The sequence below is a fragment of the Dermacentor andersoni genome, chromosome 2 (genome assembly GCF_023375885.2).
Source record: "Dermacentor andersoni chromosome 2, qqDerAnde1_hic_scaffold, whole genome shotgun sequence".
Classification (NCBI taxonomy): domain Eukaryota; kingdom Metazoa; phylum Arthropoda; class Arachnida; order Ixodida; family Ixodidae; genus Dermacentor; species Dermacentor andersoni.
Window position 1 is genome coordinate 234,192,807 of NC_092815.1, and position 20,762 is coordinate 234,213,568.

Consider the following 20,762-nt stretch of genomic DNA (forward strand, 5'->3'; position numbering starts at 1 on the left):
CTCACACATACAGAATCCACTCAAGACCCACCGATAGTAAAATATATCACAAGCTCTCAAAGATAACGAATGGTGGTGGTTGATATTCTGGTGTTTAAATGACAGGTGATTGGAACCGGGTGCCGTATTGGAAAAGCCAGAATGCCAAATTTTGTTCTTCAGATTGCTGTACACACGCATTAGGATTTTTCTTTTTAATAAAGATTTGGAGCTAGGTGCAGAAAGGTGCCAGGAACAAGAAGGAGGAAATCTGGAAATGCAATTCTTGGACCAAAGTATTGCCTAATTGTAACTGCCAACGCCAGGCTCAGTGTCATTCAGAGTCCATGTAGAATGACCTACTGATATATTATCAGCCACTTCTTGCACAACTATCGCATTTGTTATAAATGGGTTAGCCTTTAGCAATAGGGCTAAATCACTGTCATCATTGACATGTAGGGTTTCTGAAAGCTGAACGCTGAGTGAGTGCTTGAATTAATGAATTAAATTCGATTTTCTCTACCTTTTTTGCATCTTCACATTTCTTACAAGTCATTTTGTGTCAAAGCTTTGATTTTGTGATGCCCTTACAGGGCATAACTGCTTGTGTTATGGCTTGGGTCCAGGTGTGGCCCCAATCATTTGAGGCCATTTTAATTTCTGTGCCTTTGATAGTATGTGTGGTGTTCTTTGGTGCAGCCACTTCCACCAGAGCGCAATACAGAAGTGCTGTTCCAGGATGACACCATTGGCACCAATGTTCCCAAGCAGTTTATTCCTGCCATTGAAAAGGTATGTTAACGTTTTTTTTTAAATGCATCAATGTGGCGGCATAACATATCACCTGCCACCAAGACACCATCACACATCACTCGAAAGTGGCTCTTCTATCCTTTGACCTAACTTACGTTCCTTTCTTTTATTATTATTACTGTATAATTATTTGAGATTACAAGTACATTATTTTAGTAAACAGAGGCAGAGCAAGCAAGAATCAGAAGAGAGCCGTTCCATTCTGTGAAGGTGAATGACCAGCGAAGCTGTTTAGCATGCGACATAGAGGTGACACAGAATTTTGAACAAAGGAACGAATTCATTTACCGTGATTTTGATATACATTCGCGTGGATGACGGGACCACCACCCCGAGGAGCCAGGAAAACCAGGCACGCGTGACATTTCGACGAGACTGCCACCACGGGAGAGCGGAAGGAAAGAAAAGTAGATACGCAAATGCTTGGAATGGTGACAAAGAGAGGACAGTGAAAATGGAGGAATGGCCTGTTCGCATAACTTTGCTGAGCAGTTGTACCTCTACCTTATGGGGCTATGAGCCATTGCATTTTTGCTTGCTTTCATGGGTATGCGCTGCTGATGATGATGATAGATGCTTGTTTTGAGCTTGTTCTTTATTGAAACGTACGCTGTTCTGTACGTTGTTTGCGTGATTCTAATATATGTATGCACTGTTCGTTTCAATTTGCTGAGTGCTTGTAGCCTTTGCATTACGACGGAGATGAACCATGGCAATCTTGCTTGCTTAGGGGAAGGGGGGGAGGGTATGAGCTATTGCTGATAATGATAATTTCTTTTTGACGGAGGGCAAAAATACAGTCATCGATGAATTTTTTGGACTCCAAAAATTCTGACTTGATGGATATTCCGGATTTCATAAATGCACCGTCAGGATTCCCATAGAGCTAATGAATTTTCGTGACCGATTTTTCAGACGAATTTAGGCCCCAAAGCTCAATTTTCCAGACTATATCGCTCCTTCTGAGCCATGCTACCCGATTTTGGGGGCAGCTGTGTTGGATTTTCTGCTGGCTTGGTCAGGCTTGATTTCCAGTAGCCCTCTCTATAGCCTCCAAGATAGGGAGGCGTACGCTTTCATTAGAGTGCGGTACATCTTCTCATGTCGGAGGCCATATCCGCTCTTCCTTGGCTGACAAAAAAATGCTCCAGGGGATAGTACTTTTTCTTGTTTCGGTCAGCACTATTATCACAATATTAATGGGGGATCATTTTTATTTATTTATTTAACATTTCGCTTGCTGTTTGTGCAGGGTGTGTCTACAGAGCAAGTGGGTTTTGGAGACGTCGCATCTTGTGTGTGTTTGTCTGGCTTCGCATTTGTGTGATTGGCATCACCTCGTGTGCCTTCGTGAGAGCCAAGTGGCGCGAAGAAACGTGGCTCGTTTCTTCAATCTCCATGGTGATCTCCAGCAACAGAGATCACCAACGTGATTGCCAACGCGGTGATGCTTTTGTCAGACTGTATACAGAGACAACATCACCCTTGCACAAATCCAAGTAAATCTGATCACCTCCAAGTGTACTATGAGGCAGGGCATTACAGTTGAATCCCGCTACAACAAAATTAACGGTGGGCGCGAAAAATTTTGTTGTCACGGAAACTTTTTGTTTTGCTATTATCAAATACATAGGCGACACGTGACTCACTGATGCAAAAAGCTTTAATCTCAAAAATCGGTCAGCTTAGCTTGGTAGCGCTTCTTGCCAAGCGATGGCACAACACGACACTCGCATGCCACCAGCACAGCCATTGCCTCATCGTCGTCCTGGGACCCGATGCAACGCCTGATTGTATCGATTGCGTTCATGACCTGCAATGTAGTCGTTGGTTCGAGCTCACAATGTACAGCTGTTTCATCTTTGTCTGACGAAATACAGTCTTCCCGGACGCTGTTCAGGATTTCTTAATCTGTCAATTCTATGTGCACCACCATGCACGAGTCAGCTTGGATTTACTCGTTGGGATGTATATCGGCGGGCACATCTCCACTTTCCTGCACGCAGTTGCGACTTCATCAGATGGCGACCCGTCCCCATCGCCACCTGCGTTTTCAGAGTCTGTAGTCTCGGCAGCCGGCACAGTGAAGCCAGCATGGTGGAAGCAGTTGCGGATTATGGCGTTTCTCATTGTGCGCCACATAGCGGCAATCTTTTGGAGCACCATAAAGAGGTCCACTTTTGTTTCGCGGCCCAACTGCATGTTCAGAAGCAGCCTTTGAATAAGGCACTCGCGGTAGGAGGCCCGCTTGAGGCTCTGGATGACCCCTTGGTCAAAAGGTTGAATGATAGAGGTGCAGTTCGGTGGGAAAAACTTTAGCTGTATGTTTTCCAGATCGGTGTCCTCTATGATGTGGGCAAAACAATTGCCTAAAGGAATACAAACCTTTCGGCCTGGCCTGCCCATGTCCTGGTAGAAGGCTTCGACCCACTCTCCGAAAAGAGCTCGGTTCATCCACACCTGAGTGTTAGCCACGTACTTCACGGGAAGGCTCCAATTTCCTTTGAAGCAGCATGGTTTGGCACTTTTTCCGATGACCAAAAGTGGCCGCTTTTCCGAACTGTCCATATTAGCGCACAGGAGCACGGTTATTCTCTTCTTACTGTGCTTGCCTCCGTGGCAGCACAGACCCTTAAAGTCCAGGGTCCTGGTGGGCAGCATCTCGTAGAAGAGCCCGGTTTCATCGGCATTATAAATATCCGATGGTGCGTAGTCTTTCAGGATGCCTGCGAGGCTGGCTGACATCCACACACTGGTGCTGTTACTATCCGCCGAAGCGGCTTCACCGCACGGAACTTTGCTGATGATGTGGCTTGAATCTGTCCAGCCAACCTACGCTTGTCTTAAAGTCATCTATTCTTAGCATGCAGGCATAATCCAGTGCTTTATCGCCAGTAAGGGCAATTTTCTTGGCCCACGTCTTCACGAACCAGCTGTAAACTGCCTTGTCCAAGGCCTCGTGCACTGGCTGAGTTACTTTCTTGTGCTTCGCTGACGTCCCTGAAGATAGCGCTTTGGCTATAGCATCCTTGCTCTTCAATATTATCGAAAGAGAGCTCGCCAGAATTCCAAATTCTTCCGCGATGACTGACTTTTTCTTTCCAGCTTCAGCCTGGGCGATAACTCAAGCCTTCTCTTCTAGCGACAATAACTGGCACTTCCTTGTCAGCTGCAGCGTGCTTCAGCTGACTATCAAAAAGCTTTGAGAGACAATGACCAAATGGCATGCAATTGTTCGTTGTTAAGCGTGCATCGGCCAAATGCCTCATCGCGCCCTACCGGGATTTGACCTCGCAACCACAACTTCCTATAGTAGTTGGTGTTGTACACCGGCGCCATTTTCACGAACCTTTGTAGAAAATGAATAATTAGAAATACTATAAAAATAAAATTATTGTGTATATGTTACTTGTATGCGCACCATTTCCTTAACCAATATGACCCAAAACGTTTTCTCAGAGCTCGGGTGCTCCTCCATAAGAGCGCGCTGTATCGCCATCACCAATGCGGCATGGCAGCTTTCTGTTTTGTTTACGTTGCGTCATGGCCAGAGCAGCTCCAGTTCGTGCTTTTTTTTTTTTTTTTGTATCAAGGTCGATGGTTTGTCAAGGCATGAAAAAACAGTTTTAGGGGTTTATATGAGTTACAGTTTAAAATAAGTTTGTGCACGTCTGCTCCGTAAGAACTTTGTTGAAGTTAAAATGTATCTGCAAAGTAGTTTGTCTTGGAGGGAATTTTGGTGCTTTATCTTCTATGGGACATTGACGGGGAATAAAAATATCTTCGTTGTGGCTAAAATTTTGTTGAAGTACACTTCGTTGTGCCGAGATTTGACTGTATTAGAGATTTTTCTAAGCCACCCTAATCCTAATAAATGTTATTTTTTTGGGTGAACAAGTTTTTTGGACTGTTAGATCTTTCTGACTATTTTTCGGTCCCCATGAAGTCCAGAAAATCGGTTGGCGACTGTACTTGGAACCATAGCCATATATAGCTTCGCTGTAAAAGCATTACAAACGCCTGACATGGGCCCACCCTTCCATAAAAAATTACAGCAGAACCCTTCTCACAATGACTGCCAATGGTAATGCGATTAGCATTCAAGCAATGTAGCGATACACCATATTGCTGTAGTCACGGTTACATGAAATCTGTAGCACTCATTCCGAGAGTTCTGTGGCTTACGCTACTTTATCATAAGAAGCCAACAATCATAAACAGAAGCATAACTGCGAGTCGGCCTAGTTGGAACAGACTCATTTTTACAAAGAACTTTTTGTGCGCAAAATAAACAGGGACAAAGAAGAGGAGCAACACAAGGACGAGCGCTTTCTAACTCATTTATCTAACAATGAAACAGAAGGATAATGGATGCATTTTTCCTTTAGTTTTCCACAAGTGATGTTTGAAGGAGGTGGGATCGATCCCCACCTGTGGCAAGTTGTTTTTTCGTCCATTTTCAATTCGATTAATTTGCAATTTCAATTCAATTAGTAAGTACAAGTAATTCCTCTGTGTTTTCCTTGGTCTCTATGTTTGTTGGCTTCTTATGATATGGATAATAAAAATCGGGCCATTCGGTTAACGCCCTTTCTTCTTCTTCATTACGCTACTATATGCGACATACACTGTCTTCAGAATGGGCTTACCGTATTGACTCGCATAATGGTTGCACTTCTTTGTCAAAAAATATTGACACAAATTCAGGGGTGCGTGATCATTACGCGGGTTAAATTTCCCGCGAATAGAAAACATTCTTTTTTTTATCCCGCATTTGCTGCGGGATGACAACAGGTCAACAAATAGGCGGCTGCCGTTGTAACAGTGCGGGACACCAAAACGAAAATGGCGGCCAGCGGAGCAAGTTGAACACACCGAACGCGATTTTTTTTCTTCTCGTGAGTACATTACTCGCATTGAAACAGTTTCTTCTGTATCAGTAATGAATAATATCGTTACTATCGGCAAGTTTGCGGCAATAACATAGCCATGACCATTTTGAGGGGACAAAAACAGAGATGGGCGCGCTTAGCTGCCAGTGACATAGAAACCCGTGTGGGGCACGCAACAGAAACTGCGGCATTTGTCTTCACTACTATCTTAATGCGGCATGTTTCCGCTAAGGGTGGGTGAATATGTTAGCTGTGCTACAAGCGTCGGCACATTAATAGTGTACGCTTCTAACGTATCAGTGTAAACGTGGTACTAACGTTGCCGCTCGCGATTTGTTGCGTGCCTACGAGTGCAGACGAGAAGAATCGAAAGGTGCCTTTTTTGTTGATGTTGACCATAACCATTATAAAGTCTACAAATAATAAACCCGAGGCAAGTTTCGTTGTAGCTTTTTTTTCATGGAAGTGCAGAAAGGGATGAAAGGAATGAAATGGGGCATCTGCTTAAGAATGTTTGGTGCGTGCAGACCGCTTGGTATGTCTTGAAGAGTCGTTCGCGTAGCATTCGAGAGATGGTAAGCACGATCATCATTAGCTAGACTTGGCACACAACATATCGCTATGGCAAGTTCGGGGTGCAATGATTGCACGGAAAAGAAAAGAAATTGAATTTTGCTGACAAAATTCAGGGGTGCCATCATTACGTGAGTGCGATCATTATGCAAGTAAATACGGTACTTTAGTGAGGTACTCGCTTGCCAGGGGCCAAGGTCACTCATTAGCTTGACGGCATGACAATTACTGTTCGACGAATACGCAGTGACGTCGATGGAACGGCAAAGGCAGTGTGATGATGGCGGCACGAGGACAATGAGGTGGGAATAGTGTGATGTCGACAGCGTGACACCAATGGCATGAGGACAATGCTTGATGACGATGGTGTGACTATGACGGTAGGAAGACAATTGGATGACAAGCTGGAATGACCACGATGGCACTACCGTGGCAGCACGACCACGACAGTGTGACAACAAATGCATGATAGCGACTCTCTGATGACCACATAGTGATGAAAATTGCATGACAATAGTGGTGTAATCACGATTGGATGACAACAGCGTGGTTACAACAGAATGATGGGGAAGAAATGTTGTCAACGGAGTGATGAAGGCAGTACGATGACAATCAGATGATGTTTCTAAAGTGATGACGATGGTAAAACAACAGTGTCACGACGAGAGCATAACTACAATGGTGTGACGAAAGTGGAATGATGAAGTGGGATGGGTCAAAACGCCTTAAGTAGGCCAAGAATGTTACTCATATTAAACGAATACACACTTTATAACACAGAGATATGGCAGCAGTATAGAGTGACTGCAGTTAGTGACTGAACAGGAGCATCAATAGACAACAAAAGTACAACAGCGTAAACAGTGTCAAAACAGCATTTCTAGTTGGGCTTGTTGCTTTTTCATCATTGCAGGGGAACAGCTGAGAACTCTGACGAAGACAAAGAGGGCAACAAACAAACGCACAGCACGGTAATGAACCAGAAGAAAGGGGGTTAACCAAGGGGCCCAATTTTTATTAATCATATAGAATGCACTGTGTGTATCTGTGTTTCTCTTAGCATTCATCGGAATCCTGCCCTGTTCCTTTGTAATGCCAGAGTAGTGACAATAACCCGACAGCATTTACTGAAAAGTTTATGAACACTTTTATAGCAAGCACCCGACATACTCTGCAATGATAATTTAAGCAGTTTTAGGCATGAATGCAATGTGTGTGGTATGTTAGCTTTTGGAAGCCATAGTTTGTACAGTTGCTGTTCTTACACAAGCTTAGCTGCGTTTGAGTGGTTTGCAGAGAATGGTAAGTACATTGTGGGAATGTGGCAGAAGTGCATAAATGTTAGTATCGTAGTACACACTAGCCAACATATTCAAGTTGACTACCTGGCGCACTAAGTGATCCACGGTCCTGCCCTCTGTCACATGGTACCTTAAGTACACTGCCCTGATTCATGAAACACTGTTGTCCATCCTCCGGACAAATAAATGTGGTATGGTTCCGTGCATTCTGTTCTGGCTGAGCAAATGCATTCTTCTGTGAGTGTGGAATGTTCTAATGATGGGGCATGTCTAGGGGCAGCCTCGCCGATCCAGGATGTAGGCATGAATGTGCTCACCCCTTTGACTGCTGCAGGGTTTCCGAGCAATGTGCGAGAAAGGGTGCCTTACTGGTCACAAGATTGCTGGCGTACGATTCCGGCTCGTTGACGGTGAGTGGGAGTGCACACATACGCGAAAACAAAAAACAGCACTGCAGAGCAATTGGCGGAAAAAAAAAAAGAATGTTTAAAAAATGGAGAGAGAGAGAGTGGCATGTTAGGTGAGTTGGTAAAGTGGCATGATGAGGAATAAACAAGGTGAAGAAGGACACAAACATAAAGAATGGACATAACAGGCATGTACTTCGAGGTAGTTTTATTCAGGTAGTCTTATCCCAGTAGTCTCACATAAGCCTAGTAAAGCATAGCATTGTACAGCACAGGTGCACAACAAGAGAACAATAGAAACGGAGAAATACCTTTATTCATAGTCAGAGGAAAGACCCTGACTGGTGCTTTCCATCGAGCAGACCAAATGGCCGACATGAGCCACTGAGGCCAGTCACACCCGCCATAGCGTAGGAGGTAGTGGCGATCTCAGAGATTGATTTTAGAGGGGGCAAGAGCAAGCAAAGCAGGGGGGGGGAGGGGAAGTAACTTGTTTATCTTTAAAAAAAAAAAAGATAGGCTATACCATTTTGTTTACACATTGGTGCACTTATATTAGGGGTATGCAAATATACTATTTTGAACCGAATAGGGATTCTTAAAATAATTGCAAAAATTTGCCCTGGTTGTAAATGTCATATCTCTGGAGCACTTGACTAGGCAGTTTATCGCAAAGGATGTGGTGAACCAAAAAACTTCCACTTTTGCACACGGCCCTTAATGTGCCGTTTATTTTCACCATATGTAAACTTTGTGTAGTGTAGAGTTCCTTCAAGACAGTGGGAAACATAGCCTAAAAAAATTATGCATGGCTCTGCTCTCGCAAACACCAGACACCAGTGGATCTGGGGGAAGGCCAAGGAAAGTAGTGCCCAACCGCACACAAAACACACGAGTGCCGGTAACGCATCCCTACGTCTTCCACCAAAGGCTTTTACTACAGCATCCGTGATTCCCGTGGCCAACGCAGTAGTAGACGCCGCAGTTGTCTTTACTCTGTACGGAGCGGCGTGCGAGGAGGACATCGAAGCACCCTAGCAGCCGCCGGAGAAGAACGCCCCTCCTCCCTCACCTGACCACCCTGCCTTGCGCTCCACAGGAGAGGGCACGCGTAGGGGCCGCATTCCTCGCTAGCGTGCACGCCACTCCTTTTCCTTCGCTAGGCTTCACCCACCCTCGCTGCGTTGCTGTGCTGCGTGATGCTATTTGTATACTCTGCTTTCACTCTCAGCTCTCTCTCCGCCAGCTGCAAAGCCTGTTCACAGCCTGAAGCTGCGAACATCAAGGGAAACCCAGTGAGGTTCTAACCGCTCCACTGTAAAAGTTCACGTAACGCTTTCGAGCACATGTTTAAGGAATTTTTGAAAGGGTTGTATTTAATCCACACACATTTCACTTCGTGCACTAGTTTGGCAGAGTCTTTTCTACACGACCTTGGTGGAATTTGTAGTTATGTCAGAGCAGCTGGATAAATTTTGGGCCACTTGTAAAATACGCTCATAATGCTGCAGAGCACATGCATAATTTATTGCAATCAATACACAAACCACTACGTACCCATAGAATCAATGTATCAGCAGGTCTGAAATTTCGAACGCAAGAACTCTTCGCCGTCCGTTTTCTGGACTTTTTGCCGTGACCACAGGTCCGAAACGGCATTTATCAAAGCCACCACCGCTGCCGTTTTGATTACCTCGCCGCCTCAAATCGGCGCTCTCGCACGCAGATCTGCTGGCAGCCGTAGCCACCACTGCAGCAGCGCTAGACCTTGCTGCTTTGATATGCCTAATACGTGCACCGACAGGCCTTCAGAGCATTTTCAAATGTGCCTGTGGCGGTTTGAGCCCTTAAGGGCAGTAAATGACATGCATCTATTTTTTCCAACTGGCCGATTTTTCGGACATTTTCGCGGCCCCTAGGAAGTTTGAAAAATTGGCCGTGGACTGTGAAACTGACCAAGAAGATGCTTCAAGTTGTCCGTGGGGGAAAAAAGTGGCGGAAGGAGGACAAGAACAGAAATGACCTACGCATTGAGGAATGAACAGGAAAGAAAGCGTGCCGCCGCTGTTTTGAAGAAGCTTGAGCTCAAAAAACAAAATGTTGGCTGATGCCGAGATGCAGATGTCCTTCATCCAAACCAAAATAAATTCTTTAAAGCAGTGAAACACAACACCAAGGCGTCGTTCACAGGCTAAGAGTATGTCAGGGCAGTTGAGGTTGACTTATGAGCTGTTTAGAGAGAATCTTAATTGTGACAAAGTTCAGGCCTCATACCACTGAGCTGCTATCAGTTGATATAAATAGCTCACATTCGAAATTTCTTTCTTTATGCTTCTCCTTTTTATTCGTACTTAAGAATGTCTGGCTCGATTTGCTATTTTTTTCAAATACATTTTATTTGCTGTGCATTTTACTAACCCTTCCCTTCTATTCTCTTTTTGAATAACATAAACACTACTCCTTAGTATTCAAATCGTATTAAGTCGTTTTCTTTGTATTTTTTCATGTGCTTTCTAGAGAGTGACAGCGTCAGGCGATATGGTTTTAGCCCGTCTTGACATAAAGCATAGTTGTGCATCACTCAGGGAATTTTGCAAAGGCACTCGGGAATAACCTGGAAAACTCGGGGAATTTGGAAATGTCAACTTGGTAGAAACCCCGATCAGTGACTGTACTTTGCATAAAAGGTAGAATTTCGATACAACGAAATTTAGTTATATCGAGGTTTAACTGTACAAGCGCCAGCAACAGTGATAGCTGATATTGATGGCAACAGAAACTGAGCAATTCGAAACACATGCACATCAGGTGGCAGAGTAGCTGTTATGTCATATACGCACAGATTGAAACTAAAAACAGCCTCAACAACTTTTTGTTACTGTAGAGATGTCATTACTCCTTTCTATTTTGCAAAATTTCCTGCTGGCTATAGCCTTCGAGATCTGTTTATCTTACTCAGAGCTATCCCTCAGAGGCAACCGTTGCTACTTCTGTGCCCGACCATTGGGCAAATGGACCTGGTCGACTGAAGCAGGCGGGGGTGCACATTGCACCGCTAGTGGGGTCATCCTGAAAACTTGCTGTCAGCCGGTGTGCAGACAATGTTGGGGTAGAGTCGGCGGCAATGCTGGCCAGTACAGTGGCTGGTGTTGTACTTGTGGGAAGCTTGCGAGACGGCGCTGCTCCATCAATAATTGGCTCGGCTTTCTTGCACGCAGACATCGCCACTTTTCTATAAAACTATTTGCAATGATAGGAAGTAAACATTTTTGTGACTTTATAGATATAGCATTTGAAACCACCTTAGGCTTGTACATTTATTTATAAATGGACACAGTTTTCTAGGCCTGATGACACATTTTTCCGCAGAATGTTGCCCTCATCATTCTTACACGAGTTTCAGTGCTGATTTAAATATATAATTCCTTGTTTAAGGGATAAAATTATGTTTGTTCCTATCATTGTGAGTTACAATCTTCCCATCGGCACTATAATCCCAAGGCACATTCTTGACGGTTGTCGATCCCTTTAACCTACAGGCGAGCATTTACTCAAAATTTGCTTAGAAGTTGGGTGTCCGGCTACATTCAGGATGTTTAGTAACCCTAACCCATACCGTAGCTGGCAGCTGCACTCCAGCCAAGCTGTGGATATTCAAGCCTGGCAGTTTAATACTATTGTCTTGTGCCGTGACATGTGCAGGTGACAACCACATGGTGGACTCAAATGACATTTCCTTCTTCCTGGCAGCTCAGGGTGCCATTAAACAGGGTGAGTCATTTGCTTGATAGGAATTGTCAAACAACACTCAGCCACTGCTGTGAGTTTGAACCATGTTTTTTTAACGAAGGGCACATTATTTGATTAAAATTATTTGCAAGTTTCAATTAAAGGGCCATGGAGATGGGGAAGCAACATATTAGAGCTTTACAATTGCAATAAAAGATATGGGAACAGCAGCAGCAGAGTCATGTTGAGAAGCGCTGGAATCGTTCTTCAGGTTGTGCAGCTCATACGCAGTTGACAAAAGGGCAGAGCCAGTGAATAGTGCGAATAATGAGCAGCTTACAGGTATCCACTTCATAAGAATTACAGTTGAACCCCTCAATAATGACATCTGCGAGGGAAAGAGAAAAAATTTGCTTTCATGAGAATTTAGTTATGAAATGAGAGAACCCAGGCAGGGGATGCACTGCAAAAGGAAACTTTACTGTCAAAATTACATTAGTCAACATTGGCGAGTTTGCTCGAAGCTATGAAACCGCATTGCCAACATCACATGGTGCACCCCACGCATCGCCCATAACTTTCCGGAATACAATCTCTTTTGAGAGGTTTCATGCAACTCGGCAGCAAACTTGTTGGCATCTACGAGCAACAGTGTTCCTCCAGTGCCTGCTTTCGCCTGTATTGGGGGCGAGCTCCACCACTGGAAAAGCTGGCGCCACCGTCAGCGTCACGTTGCATGAGGGATCACGTGGACATAGCGGCCGCATCGGGTGCTTTGGAAGCACCGAAGCGAACTGAAAACGAAAGTTTAAAAGTCCCACCTGCACTGTGGTTCTGATTGCTACAACTCAGGTATGCAGCAAGCACAGACGCGAGGAAGATTTCTGCTACGGCGTTGGGGCTGCTATATTTAGTGAGTAGCAGAAAATGCGCACCGAGACGCTCGCCCGTGCCCACCGGCCGGTTAATGTCATAACGCTTTATTTGGACTATGAACTTGATGCTCGATTCTGGCAAGTTAACTGGAATGTAAAGGGAGTGGTAAGAAGCACATTAAAAAAGGTTTGGCATATGGTCATGTTTGTGTTATGAATTAATGTGCTGGATTACAAAAAAGAAGCAGAGGGAAATCGCACGCTGAGAAGACCGATCAACATACAGTGCGACGCAACTTGAGAAATAATATTGAAATGTCCAAGAATTTAGAAGACAAAAAAAGATTGAATCTTTGTGACGGCACATCACAGTCGCAGTAGGCGTCGAAGTCTATAACGAAATTATTTTTTAACAGTTCTGATAGCATCCGCGCAACAATGGTTGCTGGTGTACTTTCAAATGCTCACATTCTGCAGCCTAATGCTCATGGCATGGTGCGAAAACGCGTTTGCAGCGAAAGCAAAACGTTGTGCGTGGGCATGCATGCAGACGCGCGGTCGGTCGCTGCGAACCCATGCGATCGTTGCATTGAGGCTTCCTTCTGTTATGCTCTATTTGGTTATACAGACAGCCCACCATAAAAACATATTTAACATAGTTTGCTCTCAGCGTTTGCCTACCTTTCACGCAAGAAGCTTGTTCGGGAGACTCCATTGCGGTGACTACGCGCAGTGGCATTCACTGCAGATATGCGGTAAAGAGATAGCATCTGTTAACAATTCTGTGCTTTCAGTTTGCCCAAGATTATTATTTCGACTGTAAAAGACTTCCCTCGTTTTGAGAGTACTTACAGAAATATCCAGGAGGGCTGCCACGTGGTGTTTTTATTGAGCGCCATAAGTCAAACCTATGAGGAGCCCGCACCGCATTATCCCTCATACTACGCAAGGGCGGTACTTCTGACAGATGACAACTCGTCCCCAACATGCCAACACGTCCAATGGTGCAAACTCGTGATGAAAGTTATTCTAACCCTGAAAGCAATCGACTGAAAATATGGCCCCATTAGGCAAATCTACTTATGGCAATGTTGAATTGACACACGATGCCTGTTAGGTAGTCCATACTGATGCAGCCATGACATGTTTCAAGTACCAGCAGTCGTTTTCGGTTCTTTCTTGTTTTTGTCAACAAAAATGCTGGGGGCCTCGCTAGCATACTGTGATGGTATTTTACATAATTTAAGTGGTGAAAAAATGCATCTTAGCACTTTTTGTACTCTCTTAGTACTACATAGGTAGGTATTGTGGGGTGGAATGTTTCGGTAAGTTTCAATAATGCAAGATTGCAGTTTAGTAACGTTTCATTGTCAGGAGATGCAAAATGTATTGAATCCTATGAGCGTTCGCTGGGTATACGAAAATATTTCATTGGGGCAAAAACTTGGTATCTTAAGCTTCTGTTATCCCCGGGTTTGATTGTATGTGCATTTGTCATTTTCATCACGCCACACCTTAGCCGTGATGAGTGTGTGCTGCATCAGGTTGTGCTTTAGTGCGTTCTTTACTTTGTAGGCCTCAGAAAAACTTTACACTCTGTTCTACTCAAGGTCACGGAACATCTGCTCTACACAGTGACTACTTTCTAAGGAATTTGTGTCAAATTTGTGTTATGCTCATTGGAGATGTGTTGGCATGACAGCTACTGCATCTTTTGTGTTGCGTTGTGCCAGATGAGTAGCTGCAGTGCTGGTGTGCATGGCTTGCATGTGTGCGCAGCATATGAATACGGTAGCTGGTACCTGCTGGAGCCAATCATGATGGTGGAGGTGACGGCGCCCGACGAATTCCAGGGCGCGGTACTCAGCTCACTGAGCAAGCGCCAGGGGGTGGTTGTCTCAACGGACGCCAGCGAAGGATGGTTCACCATCATGGTCGAGGTAAGTTTTTTGGGTTTACTTCACCAGTACAGGACGGTAGAGACACGGTGAAACCTGGATATAACTTGAAGCCTTTTGGGCCATAAAATATGTTCAAATAACCCTTTAAGGATAAGGTATATAAATACCTCAAAAATGCGTGTTTTCAGTCTAAATATGCAAACTACACCGAGAATAAGTATAATCAACAAATATAATAAATATTTTGCTGAAACTTCTTCAGCAATAGGGGGTGGGGGCATTGTCAGGCAGAAGACTGGAAGTGGGCTTTGCCTCAACCCACCAAGGGCTTCGTCTGGAACTTGTACAGACAGCTCTCATCATATGTAAACGATAGGCGTATATTCCATGTGCTGTATGTTATGTGTGATATAACACTGCCGCCAGAGATCAGGCATCGGTCTTTCTCCGCTGTCTCCGTGAACGTGCTCTTAAAAGAAAGTGAACTGCGTGCCAAACTTCTTTCTCGTTCTGGGTTCTTGCTCTAAACCGTCAAATGACGCTTGCTGACTGTCATTCAAGCATTGGCTGAAGACATTTAGTCAAAAACTCTGTACTCAGCACCAAAACTTGGCATGAAAAATGTATTTTCCTTGTGGCAACACTCGTCCATAATGAGTTAAATGGATTGTTGGAAATTAAAAATATTTATTAAAAGAAGCACAATATTTTGTAGGCAATAGGCACACTTCAGCATTATTTACCTCTGGCACTGTTATTTTATGAGTGGGCTTAACATCTTCAACCTATTTTTTTTTTCCTTACGTAACAATTCAAGTAATCTGAACAGTAGAAAAAAAAAAATACCGGCAAGCATTACAAATACTTTAGTATAATACTTTACCTCAGACAATTTACTATAATAGCGTTTATTTCTGTGAATTAGTTCTGGTTTTGGCAGCCAGGAGAGGGGCGCATCGGGACATCATGATACACTGGCTCGCTTGGTTCCTGCGATCGCTGCAGCTGTGGCGCGCGAGTGCAGCCAAGAGAAACTCATGAAATACTCTTGCTTTATTTTTTATGAGCAACATTACCATAGCCTTATCACAACACGACGCCAAACAGTCTTGTTCTGAATCATAATATCATCGTAATATCGATGATGCCAGGTTTTCATTTGGAGTCTAATTTTCATATTAGTCAAACCACAATGTAACGAGTGGGATATAACAAAGCTAATATAAAATTATGTCGGGCCATGCTTTATTTCAGTGGAGATGCTATAATGAAATTGAAACGCAGGATTCAACATGGTATCAGTTATAGCAAAACATATCTTTGTTTGCACATTCTTCAAAGTATACATTCTGCTAGCAAAAATCTCACTAAATGTCGCCGACCAATTTTTTCCGATCCCTCGTACTTCAAACCGGCACGATTATTCTGACTTTCCTGCAGCATCACCAACTACCCCCAGCATCAGTGTATGATGTTTCGGATTCGACATGGTGTTTTGGGCATGAACTGCACATGCAATGCCGCAAACATGGCGGTCATGAACAGTGTTACCACCATGTTAAGTGGCACGAAACGGAAACTTTGTTTGCAGACTCCCAATGAAGCGGCGCTCCTTTGTAGTGTAGCCAACAGAGTGGCTAGTGACAGGCTTTCGCAAGAAGCTTGCCGCCAATATGTTCATACTCGTTGACCTGATCAGCGATCGAACGGGAGATGAGATGCACAGGCGAGACTGGCAGTCGTAGTTGTGGAGTATAGATCCACATGCAGGGAGGTCCCCTCTATGTCTGAAAGGTCTGCCAGCAGCTTGTTCATTTTTATGTTCACACTTGTGTGAGATCAGACACTCGTACTAAACTGGCAGCCATAGTAAGTACGGATCTATGTGCAGTCCCCTTTGTGCTTGAAAAGTCTATCAGCGGCTTGCTCGTTTTTATGTTCATACTCAAGTGTAAGATCAGACACTCGGACTAAAGTGGCAGCCATAGTAAGTATGGATCCATGCACAGTCCCCTCTGTGTTCGAAAAGTCTGTCAGAGGCTTGCTCGTTTTTATGTTCACACTCGAGTGTAAGATCAGACACTCGGACTAAAGTGGCAGCCATAGTAAGTATGGATCCATGCGCAGTCCCCTCTGTGTTCGAAAAGTCTGTCAGTGGCTTGCTCGTTTTTATGTTCATACTCAAGTGTAAGATCACACACTCGGACTAAAGTGGCAGCCATAGTAAGTATGGATCCATGCACAGTCCCCTTTGTGTTCGAAAAGTCTGTCAGAGGCTTGCTCGTTTTTATGTTCACACTCGAGTGTAAGATCAGTCACCCGGGCTAAACTGGTGGCCACAATAGCAGAGTACGGATCCATGTGCAGTCCTCTCTGTGTCTGAAAAGTCCGTCAGCGGCGTTAGGGGCGTGCTCATTTTGGCCAGCGGCTTGGTTTGGTTGGATTGCAGTCGGCTAGCCAACGTACCAATCCTGCACAATAACACTGATTGCACGGTTCCATATTCGCAGTGGTGCAAAGCGCATGTATGTAATTTATTGTTGTTTCCATGCCTCATATCAGCACGGCAGGATGTCAACTGATTAACAAAATTAGCAGGAGACTCTTTTAGGCCCATTGGAGACATCCTGCTTGCGTTTATTTTGCATAAACCTGATCGTATAGACCTGATGCAGTGAAGGCTGTTCTGAGTGGTTCTGCTGCAGGATGCCACTGTTGCAACACATGCGAAATAGTTGCTGAGCGAATTGTGCGGAGATCACTTTGGCACAACCATTTCTGGTCACTAAAGGGACAAAAAAAGGCAAATAGAAAGTCGACGTGGACTGTTTAAGTGCCATTCCAGAAACCTTGCAACACTTGTTTCATGGCAAGGAAAGACTTAGTTTATGAGAAAATTGCATCTGAAGGGTCTGAATGCTGTTTTCGAAATTCAAATGTCCCCGCACACAACAGGGGGAGTGGTGACATTGCATACGCCATCACCACCCGTTGCTGCCGTCGGTGGGTTAAACTTCGCCTGGTGCTACCGAGCCAAGACAGAGCGATGGATTCACCGCTGCAACTGCCTTTTTGGTCACGTGGCGTAGACCATTCGGGCATCCCGCGACATCAGATGGAAGTTGAATTCTCTGCTACTTGCAGTGTGGGCGAGTTTCGCAAGCCAGCAAAACCATCGCAGCACTGCACGGTAACGAAACACTAGTGAAACACGAAAGCGTGGGCGGCGCAGAGTCGAGCGAAAATAAAACCTTTCGACCGCCCGCGTGGTCGTGAAGGGTAAATTCAATGAGTTCTTCTTTCTAAAATATGAAATAGAACTGGACAAGTAGCATTTTATTTCATCTTATAATACAATACAAGGATGTTTTTTGCAATGAATGGTTGAGTACTAGTGACAAAATTTAACTGAGGAATGCTTTCGTCATCGGGCAAGTGCTTGAATGTCCCGGGGGAATCTCTAACCATGTCTTGCATTTACCTCAATTTCTCTATTATTAAGGCTCTCTTCGCGATAATATTGATGCCGTAGAGATTCTCGCGCACTAATATATCACTTTAGCTTGACTTCATATTGGCCTTTCGTGTTCGTTTAAATAAGCATACCTCACATCATGCAGCCTACGAATTTGTTGTCTCGATTAAGTATGACAGATGGTGGCGTAGCGCATTCAACGAACACAGCAGTTCAAGACTATATGCAAGTGGTGACCTTTGTTTTTTTACTGCCAGTGTCATGGCGCACGAGATACAGTTACATTTGAGTTCTATCTAATTTACAAGTTTCTTAGTGTACCTGACATCGAGTTGTGAATGGCATTCACATATCTATGAAATACTGCAAATACACCTTTATTGCCATACTGACACCACACAGCCTTGATATTTCACACAGTTTAAAAATTGGAAATAGTGGATACTCAATTCTTTTCTTGAAGTTTCGATAGTTGAACACCCCCTAATACAGTTGCCAACTGATTTTCTGGACTCCAAAAGTTCGGACTTGATGGATATTCCCGACTTCAGAAATTCACCATCGGGGTTCCCATAGAGTAATCCATTTTCACGACCGATTTCTCGCACAAATGAAGCCAGAAGTTCGATTTTCCGGACAAAATTTGCCGCGACAGACCAGTGCTACGAGTCGGGGAGGACGCCATTTTCAATTTTGAGCCGCCTGACTAGCTTCGGACTGGAAGTGAAGTGAGTTGGATCGGTATAGTAATTTGATTAGCAAGTATGGGAGGCGTCCAAATCCACATGGCAACAGTGGCGCCTGTTGTAAGAAACGCCGATCTTAAAGGCCCTGCTTTTGCCTGTAGCCTGCAGTGGGAGCGATTTTTAGTGCCGGAAACCGTCTTGCGCGGCCAGCTTTGGACACCAGGTGATGCTCACAATAACCACCATCATCATCAATTTTGCCTCGGTGTCGTAGGTGGTGTCCTGCACATTTTCGTCCAGCAGTGATCCGTCGGCTTTTATCCAGTCCAGTGCAATTGAAATCATCGTCTGCCATCACTAGCCGCCGTACAACATATCATCGTTATTTCACTCTGTTGTGGCCGTTCATTCAGTGCAACACTGACGTCTTTTAGACGCCATGGCCCCTGCTCTGCACCCGCCTTCACCAAATGTGTCGAAGAAGCGTGGAGAATATTCGACCATGACGCTGCACAAGAAGGCCGCCATCATCAGGCTGGACCAAAGTCTACGTCGCGAAGGAGTTTAATATCTCCAAACAGACCTTGTGTGATTACATGAAAAACAAAAAAAAAGATCTTGTCTGCAGTCGACTAGTCGCACTGCAAAACTACAGAAAATGACTGGAAAGGGCAACATTTGAAGCTTGAAGAGGGCCTGTAGCCAGCCAGCTAGGACTCCTTTGTTAGGAGTCCTAGCAAAGAACCTCGCCATTTCGGGCAACATGCTCAAGCAGAAAGCCGAGATGCTGGCTTTAAAAATGGGCATTCAGGACTTCAAGTTCACCAATGGGTGGATCCGTGGGTTTAAGAAAAGGCACGGAGTCTCTTTCAAGAAAGTTTGCGGGGAGAGCGGTGTCGTGGGTCAATCTACTGTCACGGATTATCAGACGAGTAAGTTGAATATGAGTAAGTTAAGAGTATGCTCCTGCAGACATTTTTAATTGCGACGAGACAGGCCTATTCTTCAAAATGCTGCCGGACCATTCACTTGCCTTTACTAATGAGATCTGCACTGATGGGAAGCGTAGTAAGGAGAAGGTAACTGTCTTGGTCGGAGCAAATGCAGTTGGCACCGAGAAGCGGCCCCTTCTAGTGATAGGGAAGGCAAAAAGCCCGCATTGCCCTAAGGGTGCAGAGAGCCTGCCTATGGGGTACAGCAGCAATACAAAGGAATGGATTATACAACGCTTGTTGGAAGATTATGTCCGCCGTCTGGACCGGATGTTTGAGCACCAGAAGAGGCAAGTGGTAATAGTTGTAGACAACTGCGGGGCGCACGGCGCCGTAGACAACCTGCAAGCTATTCATCTTGAATTCTTGCCGCCGAATACAATGGGTGTGCTCCAGCCGATTGACCAAGGAGTCATTAAAAACCTCAAGGTGCACTACCGGGCCCATTTACTTGGCCGTACACTCATGTGCTTTAACAATGAAGACGTCCTCCGTTAACCTGTTCACGGCACTATGCATGCTAGCGGATACCTGGAAGGCTGTCGACGATTGCAAATTGTTTTAGGCATTCTGAATTTTGCAACTCTGAAGAGCTTGTGAGCGAAGAGGCAAATGGCACCGCCAAAGACATCGACACCGGCAAGCAACTGATTGCCGACTTGCGCAGCAGTGGGATGGACCTTTCCGCTGCTGTTACTTTTCACGAGTTTGGCACAATCGACAACAACATAGAGTTGCACGCGGAGCTTACGGATGACAAGATCGTGCACCAGGTGACTGCACCGCCGCAAAGCAACTCAGACTCTGACTACAATACCTCTGACCGCCCACAATCATTAATGCAAGATGTTGCCAACGCTCTAATATTGTTGTCTAGTGTGTATGACGAGAACATGACGCTTGCACAGATGCAAGCAGACGTCGTTACAAAAAGCAGGAATCTTAAACAAGGGACCATCCGTTACTTCTCAAGTCCAGTTTAGCTGGAATAAAGTTCGGTTTTGCGACTCATGGATTTTTCGGACTGTTATTTTATCCAGACTACCATATTTACTCAAATCTAGGCTGACCCCGATTCTAAGCCGACCCCCTAAAGTCCGAAGCCAACAAAAAAATATATATATATTACCTCGAAT

At 44.7% G+C, this 20,762-nt stretch overlaps 1 protein-coding gene and 1 pseudogene across 1 annotated transcript in view; both read left to right on the plus strand.

Annotated features, from left to right (window-relative positions):
* Window positions 1-20,762, plus strand: part of mEFG1 (mitochondrial translation elongation factor G 1) — a 156,330-nt gene that overhangs the window by 127,151 nt on the left and 8,417 nt on the right. Inside the window, exons 15-18 of the mRNA XM_050186761.2 lie at window positions 682-774; window positions 7,896-7,971; window positions 11,671-11,739; window positions 14,352-14,512. Coding sequence (XP_050042718.1) covers window positions 682-774; window positions 7,896-7,971; window positions 11,671-11,739; window positions 14,352-14,512 — 399 coding nt within the window. The remainder of the gene's footprint in view (window positions 1-681; window positions 775-7,895; window positions 7,972-11,670; window positions 11,740-14,351; window positions 14,513-20,762) is intronic.
* On the plus strand, window positions 19,382-20,609 carry LOC140216230 (tigger transposable element-derived protein 4-like; annotated as a pseudogene).